Source organism: Oncorhynchus clarkii, chromosome 17 (genome assembly GCF_045791955.1).
Source record: "Oncorhynchus clarkii lewisi isolate Uvic-CL-2024 chromosome 17, UVic_Ocla_1.0, whole genome shotgun sequence".
Lineage (NCBI taxonomy): Eukaryota > Metazoa > Chordata > Actinopteri > Salmoniformes > Salmonidae > Oncorhynchus > Oncorhynchus clarkii.
In genome coordinates this window covers 6,370,830-6,380,145 of record NC_092163.1, presented here as the reverse complement: position 1 = coordinate 6,380,145, position 9,316 = coordinate 6,370,830, and the positions used below count along the sequence as shown (strand labels likewise).

The window sequence follows — 9,316 nt, the reverse complement described above, 5'->3', positions numbered from 1 at the left end:
AAATAAGCGTGCACCTTTCAAAAACATGTAGAAATAAGAACAGATATAGCCCTTGGTTCACTTTTTCACTTCAGACCTGACTGCCCTCGACCCGCACAAAAACATCCTGTAGCATTGAATAGTCCCCGCGATATGCAACTTTTCAGGGAAGTTAGGAACCAATACACGCAGTCAGTCAGGAAAGCAAAGGCTAGCTTTTTCAAATAGAAATTTGCATCCTGTAACTCCAGAAAGTTTTGGGACTCTGTATAATACTTATTAAAATAATACTACTTTTCCACCATAATTTGCAAATAAATTCATTCAAAATCCTACAATGTGATTTTCTGGATTTTCTTTGTCTCATTTTGTCTGACGTAGTTGAAGTGTACCTATGATGAAAATTACAGGCCTCTCTCGTCTTTTTAAGTGTGAGAACTTGCACAATCGGTGGCTGACTAAATACTTTTTTGCCCCACTGTATATGCTCTAGTTGGCTGGTCCTCGCTACATATTCGTCGCCAGACCCACTGGCTCCAGGTAATTTATAAGTCTATGCTAGGTAAAGCTCCGCCTTATCTCAGTTATCTCAGCACACGTTCCAGCAGGTGTATCTCACTGATCATCCCCAAAGCCAACACCTCGTTTGGCCGCCGTTCCTTCCAGTTCTCTGCTGCCTCTGACTGGAACGAATTGCAAACATCTCTGAAGTTGGAGACTTTTATTTCCCTCACCAACTTTAAACATCTGCTATCTGAGCAGCTAACCGATCACTGCAGCTGTACATAGTCCATCTGCAAATAGCCCACCCAATCTACCATACTGTTTTTTATTTTATTTACTTTTCTGCTCATTTGCACACCAGTATCTCTACTTGCACATCATCATCTGCTCATTTATCACGCCAGTGTTAATCTGCTAAATTGTAATTATTCGCTCCTATGGCCTATTTATTGCCTACCTCCTCATGCCTTTTGCGCACACTGTATACAGACTTTATTTTCTCTACTGTGTCATTGACTTGTTTGTGTCATTGGCTTGTTTATTGATTACTCCATGTGTAACTCTGTGTTGTTGTCTGTGTCACACTGCTATGCTTTATCTTGGCCAGGTCGCAGTTGCAAATGAGAACTAGTTCTCAACTAGCCTACCTGGTTAAATAAAGGTGGGGGAAAAATGTGTTCTATATGCTCTGTGTGTTATATGTGTTCTGTGTGTTCTGTGTGTTATATGTGTTCTGTGTGTTATATGTTCTCTGTGTTATATGTGTTCTGTGTAACTGTGATGGAGAGAAATGTTTTGCTGTCTGAATACAGCTGTACAGACCCTTTGGGAATAATTAAACTTGGTTAAAGCTTCTCTAGTGTCCGTGGGTTAATTACTCTGAAAAATAAGAACCTAACAATATTATCAGAGGGGTGTATTATGACATCAGATAGAACTACTCAGACATTTCAAATCAGGCTTCATCCACATCATGAAGGTGGATATTGATCCAACCATTTCAAAAGTAATGACCGGGCTGATGGAAACAGGATATGCCTGTACACTTTTATAAATGCTGACAGACGATTTGTCAGTTTGTTTGACATGGTGGGATCATTTTGTGTCAGTAAACATTTATAAGCAAGAAATGGAGGTGGAAACTCCTTTATGAGCAAATATTTATATAATAACCATCACATCTTAGTTAACTTGGAGTCACGTGATGATATGTTGTGTGGTCCTCCCACTACGACTTGGGAACCCATGCAGTTTATTAGGCTACAGATGAAATAAGTTATGAACTTCACAGGGTGGTGAAAGTGCACGTGATGAGCTTGATGCTCCTTTCCAATACATTTTGATGGTCTTATTCTGGTGACATGATGATCGATGCTTGGCTGCCATTTGACAAATGAAATAATATCTCTCTTATCCATAATAATCACTGTAATCACCCGCTGCTGGCTACAGTGCACGGGGACAAGAGCGCGTTTTCTATATAACGCAACAGTTTTTTAAAACCATCAGTAGAGTTGAAAATGCGATGGAAACCCATTTAACTTGTATTTCTTATTTAGTCATGCAGAATGTCACAGCAAAACATACATAGCTTAGCTTAGCTACTTGATAGAAACACTGACATACTTTAACAGTGTTTGATAGAAACACGGACATACTTTAAGTTGCACTGAAACTTAGCGACTAAGGTGGATATCGATCCAACACCTGCTGCTTATTCAAACCAGCCCACTGGGCACAGACGTCAGTTCAACATCTAGTTTCTATTTACATTCAACACAAAATGTCACCTGTCGTTAGATTTAGGTTCCCAGTTGGGTGAAACACAAAATGTCACCTGTCGTTAGATTTAGGTTCCCAGTTGGATGAAACACAAAATGTCACCTGTCGTTAGATTTAGGTTCCCAGTTGGGTGAAACACAAAATGTCAGCTGTCGTTAGATTTAGGTTCCCAGTTGGGTGAAACACAAAATGTCACCTGTCGTTAGATTTAGGTTCCCAGTTGAGTGAAACACAAAATGTCACCTGTCGTTAGATTTAGGTTCCCAGTTGGGTGAAACACAAAATGTCAGCTGTCATTAGATTTAGAAAAATTAATAAAAATACCTGATGTTGATGGCTTACAAATCCAATCAGTTGTCGACACTGATCTGACATCATCACGTGGATTTGTTTTGTTGAAATGACGTGGAAACAATGTTTATTCAACCAGTGGGAGGCTTGTAAATTACCCCAGGAAAGTCAAAAGAGGAACTCTTCATTTTGACAATAATGGAACAGCAATCCGTGGGAGAGTTGTGGATATTATAAAATAAGGATCTGCTGGAGTCCAAGTCAAACCAAGATTCTTTATTTCTGAGCTCAGAGAGAATAACAGAGTCACAGCGCAGTGTAGACAGTCTGAATTCCTGAAGCATTGGGTGATGAGCACATATCTTTATAGTTTCCTGTTCCTGGGCGGGACTTTGTTCATACAAGGACACAGGTGCAAATTGGTTTGACACACAGAATGATACTCCCAAGAACAGGAGATTATAATAGGACAGTTTCACAAGGTTAGTCACATACTCAGTTATGTGGACACACATACAACTAACATTTTCCATTACAGAGTCTGAACATTTTAATTTCATTAAATCATCAGTGGGCCAACAATGCAAATGTCAACAATGGAACTAATGCATCACATCCAAATATCACTGTATTATCTGTAGTGCTGGAGGAATGACACACCCAGATAAACACACACAAAGTTTAAAAAAGGACAATTTAAACACATGGAACCTGATCTATCCTACATTGAAACTGACAACTCCATATTCAATTAATGTTTTCTAATAAAAACATACAAATATATGTTTGAGTATACTTGGTACAATTATTAATTTAATTTCATATGGTATAAACAAGTAAACCCATTCTCAGTCAACAATATAAGACAATGGGAGCACTGTGTATGTTCTCTGATGAATTTTAAGTCAATGTGATGTGAAATATCAATTTACACACTAGGATAAGTAATTATTTTCTCCTGTGTGGATTCTCACATGACGTTTAAGTGACTGTGATGAGCAATATGTTTTCCCACAGTCTGAGCACTTGTAAGATTTCTCCCCTGTGTGCAGTCTCACATGTTCTTTCAGATTTCCTAAATGGGTAAAACGCTTTGCACACTGGGAGCAATTGAAAGGCTTCTCCCCTGTATGTGTTCGCTCATGAGCTTTCAGATTTCTTAAGTGGCTAAAACTCTTTCCACACTGGGAGCAATGGAAAGGCTTCTCCCCTGTATGTGTTCGCTCATGAGCTTTCAGGATTCCTGACTGGCTAAAACTCTTTCCACATTGGGAGCAATGGAAAGGCTTCTCACCTGTGTGTGTTCGCTCATGAGCTTTCAGGATTCCTGACTGGCTAAAACTCTCACCACACTGGGCACAATGGTATGGCTTCTCCCCCGTGTGTATTCGCTCATGAGTTTTGAGGGTGTCTAACCGCATAAAACTCTTTCCACACTGGGAGCAATGGAAAGGCTTCTCCCCTGTGTGTATTTGCTCATGAGCTTTCAGCTTTCCTGGCTGGCTAAACCTCTTTCCACACTGGGAGCAATGGTGTGGCTTTGCTCCCGTGTGTATCCGCTGATGTCTTTTCATGTTAACTAACTGGCTAAAACTCTTTCCACAATGGGTGCAATGGAAAGGCTTCTCCCCTGTGTGTGTTCGCTCATGAGATTTCAGATTTCTTAAGTGGCTAAAACTCTTTCCACACTGGAAGCAATGGAAAGGCTTCTCCCCTGTGTGTATTCTCTCATGAGTTTTCAGGTTTCCTACCTGGCTAAAACTCTTTCCACACTGGGAGCAATGGAAAGGCTTCTCCCCTGTATGTGTTCGCTCATGAGATTTCAGGGTGTCTAACCGTTTAAAACTCTTTCCACAGTGGGCGCAATGGTATGGCTGCTCCCCTGTGTACATTCGCTCATGAACTTTCAGGTTTCCTAACTTGATGAAACTCTTTCCAATCTGGGAGCAGAGGTGTTGTCTTGCTGGTTTGGACATCTCTATCTCTGGCTCTGGTTCCTCCGAGTAGTTTTTTTCTCCTGCCAAAGAGTGTTTATTTAAAGAGAGACCTGAATGAAACCTTAACATGATAAAACTGCCTTGTTATGAGATTTAAGTTCTCAAACATTTCAAAATTTAAAACAAAATGTGGTACAGCTTCCTGGTAATTAATGATAATATGTTTACATTACTTATTCTACTCATTCTGTTTTAGAACCCAAAGAACTAGACAGTTCTACGACACTCAAGACACAGACATCACTGGATTCATTTCATGCAGGTGATTGTATATATAACCTTCATAGCTGTACGATACAGAATGTGACTTTTTCGATACGCATGAAAGCTTTATTTCTCTCCGATTTTGTGCACAAATTTGTTTACGTCGCTTGGCCAAGATATTCCATCCACCTGACAGGCATATCAAGAAGCTGATTAAGCAGCATGGCCATTACACAGGTGCACCTTGTGCCGGGGGAAATTAATCAGCATGGTTACCACAATATTCTGCAGCAATACGCCATCACATCTGGTTTGAGCTTAGTAGTCACTATCATTTGTTTTTCAACAGGACAATGACCTATCACACCTACAGGCTGTGTAAGGGTTATTGGACCAAGAAGGAGAGTGATGGAGTGCTGCATCAGATGACTTGGCCTCCACAATCAACCGACCTCAACCCAATTGAGATGGTTTGGAATGAGTTGTACCGCAGAGTGAAGGAAAAGCAGCCAACAAGTGCTCAGCATATGTGGGAACTCCTTCAAGACGGTTGGAAAATCATTCCAGGTGAAGATGGTTGAGAGAATGCCAAGAGTGTGCAAAGCTGTATTTGTATTAGTCGGGGACAGCCCTATTGGGAACAGCTACCAGTGGGCAGATCTATTGTATTTGTTCAAACTAAACTACAGCACTTACTTTGATGTGTCAAATCTGATCCTTTCTTCTCTTCTCCTCCTCTCACAGTTCCACTCAGCCCTGTTGTTTTCCTGCAGTCCACCAGCAGCACAGACAACCTCTTCATACCCAGCAGTAAGGAGCAACTAGGAGAGGCACGACACATGGACTCCAGGAGGGAGGAAGGGCTAGCGTTGTCCTGGTAACCATAAAGAGGGGACACAGATCATTATGGATGCTGATATCACTGTTGACAAAGTGCTTTACAGAAACCCAGCCCAGACCCAGATAGACCAAGCTGTATGCTAGACCAGATCAAGCTGTACCATCTGGTGTTCTGATCTGGAGAGACTCTTCTCTTCCTCGTCAGCATCAGGATGTTGTCGAGGCTCCCCAGAGGATCCACAATAGTCATGTCTCTCTCCTGTGTGATTGAGAACATCAAAGTCAACTTATGATTTTTTTATTGCAATCATAGGGTCTTACAAGAGCCATTAATATGTCTAAAAAGGACCTAAATTGGCCACTCAATTATGTTTTTTTATATATATATTGTTTGTGATGCAAATGCAAAAGGGTCGTTCCACGAAATGGATGCCTTTTTTTCACCCCTTTGATATTTTAAGTAGAAATGAAGCTCCAACAGTGAATTTTAAAAGCCTGTTATACCAAATTAAGTGCACTTCATTATAGATAATTCAATACATCTAATTTAAAAGTCCCCCAAAAATATATGAACCAATGGCAGATTGACCCTTTAACAATTCCTACAGTACTGAACAACATATTCAAGTGTAGAACTTCAGTAGAATTCCCCTTTAAAACCACACATTAGCTCAACAACGGCATAGTTTGTGTCCCTGTTTAAGACAGTACTCACATTAGCTCAGGTGGGTATAATTTGTGGAACGTTCCAACAGGAATCTGCTCCAAAAACTTCGTAAATAACAAGGCTGCCAACAAGCAACGCATACAGAGTCGTATAACAGTAGAATGAGATACCGGGTAGGGAGTGGGCTATTTTAAGACGTTTTACACTCACCACGTTAATCCACTCTGGTAGCCTACGGACAATCATTAAGAATAAACTACGTGGTGAGTTGATGCCTATTCGGCAGCTAGTTAGTTAGCTCGGTGAATTGATCATGCTACTTTGAATGCCGCGTTTGTTGGCAACCTTGTACTTTACGAAGTTTTTGGAACAGATTCCCGTTGGGACAACAAATTATACCAACCCCATTAGTTCAACAACAACATAGTTTGTGGCCCTGTTTATAAGACAGTACTCACTGGTGGTAATCGGAACTTCCGTCTCCTCCTCCTCTTTTATTGAGATAGCCTCCTCTTCCTCTTTTACACCAAAATGTTCTTCCTCTTCTTTCACTACATTCTCTTCTTTCAATGTTACGGCACCTTCTTCCTTTTTGATTCTGAAAGCTTCTACCTCCTCCTTTTCCACTCTGACAACCTCTTTCCCATCTTCCTCTTTCCCTGTAATATCATCCTCTTCTTCTTTCAATGTGATAGCCTCCTCTTCCTCCTTTATCATCCTGAAAACTTCTTCCTCTCCTTTCACCAGTTTCTTTCTACGTCTAGTTTAGTGACCTCATGCTCCGGGCGATTAGCCTCGTGCAGTATCAATGTAACATGTGCTAATTTAACAAGCAAATTACGTTTAAATGAACTAGTAGAAACGTAAACATAGTTGTGTTCTAAACACTAAGAGTAATATACACAAGATTACTTATTACACTATTACTTTCTTACTTACTTTAATTTGATTACTTATTATTATTATTACACTAGATTGGTCTAAAAAGCTTCAATATTTCAGTTTTATGTTCGATAGCAAATCACCGCGTCGGTTGTATCTGTAGCCTTTTGTCTCTGTTGAAGAAGCCTCCTGTTCCGTCCACTAGATTATACGTCACGCAAGAAGCATCACCTGAAATACTCACATCGTCATCTGCTGACTGGAGTGGGAAACGCAGATTGGAAGAAAAATCTCCATTACAATGTTAATTCTGGCAAGCAATGTCATGAGAAGTAATTTAAAAACAACCAGATGTTATGTTTTCTCTTACAGACAATCCTTTCCTCCAGGGCTGACCTGCCCATTAGGCCCCAAGCCCATGGCACGCCACTGCCCATTAGGCCCCAAGCCCACGGCACGCCACTGCCCATTAGACAGGATTAGGTGACAGATAGACAAGGGAGGTATATCCCCGAGCTAAATTGATCAGCAACACATATTAACACCTCACATAATGCTGCCCAAAAACAATGCTAACTTCTCTCACCCAGCGGCATATGGGATATTTATGTGAGTGTTGCTGTTGCCACATGAAGCACTTCCCATTTTGTAAAAGGCAACATGGACAGATAGGACTCTACCTGTGTAGAGCACATGCCCCTTTGCCCTTACAGTCTCTAAAGTGTCCTTTTGGGTGGTGGTATAATTTGTATTCATTTTTTCTCATCAGTTATTCTGAACCCACTGCCTGCAAGTCATTGTTAAATTCACCTCAGGGATTTGTAATTTCCTTCAACTTTCTGAAGAGGAAACAGCCAGGAAATGCCCCTGTCTGAGTGAGTTTGTCTACCACTACGTATAGCTGTTAGCGATGATGCTAATGATCCACTACGTATAGCTGTTAGCGATGATGCTAATGATCCACTATGTGTAGCTGTTAGCGATGATGCTAATGATCCACTACGTATAGCTGTTAGCGATGATGCTAATGACAACCATCTTCTGGTTGATGGAAAAGCTTAATCCAAAAAAACCTTGTCAATTAAATGTGAACTACAAAGTAGTCTATGCCTCCCTGGCCTACCTGGCAGAATGATATCATGATTATTAGTAGTCTATGCCTCCCTGGCCTACCTGGCAGAATGATATCATGATTATTAGTAGTCTATGCCTCCCTGGCCTACCTGGCAGAATGATATCATGATTATTAGTAGTCTATGCCTCCCTGGCCTACCTGGCAGAATGATTTCATGATTATTAGTAGTCTATGCCTCCCTGGCCTACCTGGCAGAATGATATCATGATTATTAGTAGTCTATGCCTCCCTGGCCTACCTGGCAGAATGATATCATGATTATTTGCATCAATCCAGTTGTGATTTGTTCTGCCATCCAGGACCTCTATACCAGGCGGTGTCAGAGGAAGGCCCATAAAATAATCAGAGACTCCAGTCCCCCAAGTTATAGACTGTTTTCTCTGGTAGCGCACGGCAGGCGGTACCAGAGCACCAAGTCTAGGACCAAAAGGCTCCTCGACAGCACGGCAGGCGGTACCAGAGCACCAAGTCTAGGACCAAAAGGCTCCTCGACAGCACGGCAGGCGGTACCAGAGCACCAAGTCTAGGACCAAAAGGCTCCTCGACAGCACGGCAGGCGGTACCAGAGCACCAAGTCTAGGACCAAAAGGCTCCTCAACAGCTTCTACCCGCCAAGCCATTAGACTGCTGATCATTTCATAAAAAATCACCACCGGACAATTTACATGATATCATAGTCACCTATGCATAGTCACTTCACCCCCCCCACCACCATGTACAGATTACCTCAAGTAGCCTGTACCCCTGCACACTGACTCGGGTACCCCTGTATGTAGCCTCGTTATTGTTGTTCTTATTGTGCTACTTTTTAATTTTAGTCTACTTGGTAAATATTTTCTTCTTCTTGAACTGCACTGTTGGTTGAGGGCTTGTAAGTAAAGCATTTCACGGTGAAGTCTACACTTGTTGTATTCAGCATTTCACGGTAAAGTCTTCACCTGTTGTATTCAGCATTTCACGGTAAAGTCTACACCTGTTGTATTCAGCATTTCACGGTAAAGTCTACACCTGTTGTATTCAGCATTTCACGGTAAA

General features: G+C 41.3%; 2 protein-coding genes across 2 annotated transcripts; both read right to left on the bottom strand.

Moving 5' to 3' along the window:
• Positions 1-3,138: 3,138 nt before the first annotated feature.
• On the bottom strand, positions 3,139-4,448 carry LOC139370145 (zinc finger protein 180-like). Its single transcript, XM_071109471.1, has one exon. It carries the CDS (start codon positions 4,446-4,448, stop codon positions 3,492-3,494), a length of 957 nt encoding a protein of 318 aa, XP_070965572.1. The 3' UTR covers positions 3,139-3,491.
• Positions 4,449-4,986: 538 nt separating this feature from the next.
• LOC139370379 (uncharacterized) lies at positions 4,987-7,346 on the bottom strand. Its single transcript, XM_071109823.1, has 4 exons — positions 6,723-7,346; positions 5,759-5,856; positions 5,454-5,631; positions 4,987-5,000 (listed from the first exon to the last, which is right to left on the bottom strand). The coding sequence occupies exons 1-4, from the start codon at positions 6,979-6,981 to the stop codon at positions 4,987-4,989; spliced, it is 549 nt and encodes a 182-aa protein (XP_070965924.1). The 5' UTR covers positions 6,982-7,346.
• Positions 7,347-9,316: the final 1,970 nt, after the last annotated feature.

Bases quoted from the DNA above. Each gene is read 5' to 3' on its own strand.
- LOC139370145 (XM_071109471.1), bottom strand. From the start codon at position 4,448: ATGTACACAGGGGAGCAGCCATACCATTGCGCCCACTGTGGAAAGAGT.
- LOC139370379 (XM_071109823.1), bottom strand. From the start codon at position 6,981: ATGATAAAGGAGGAAGAGGAGGCTATCACATTGAAAGAAGAAGAGGAT. The intron at 5,857-6,722 runs GTGAGTACTGTC...TCAATCACACAG, and splicing joins GGAAGTTCCGATTACCACCA to GAGAGAGACATGACTATTGT. The intron at 5,632-5,758 runs GTACAGCTTGAT...TATGGTTACCAG, and splicing joins CCAGATCAGAACACCAGATG to GACAACGCTAGCCCTTCCTC.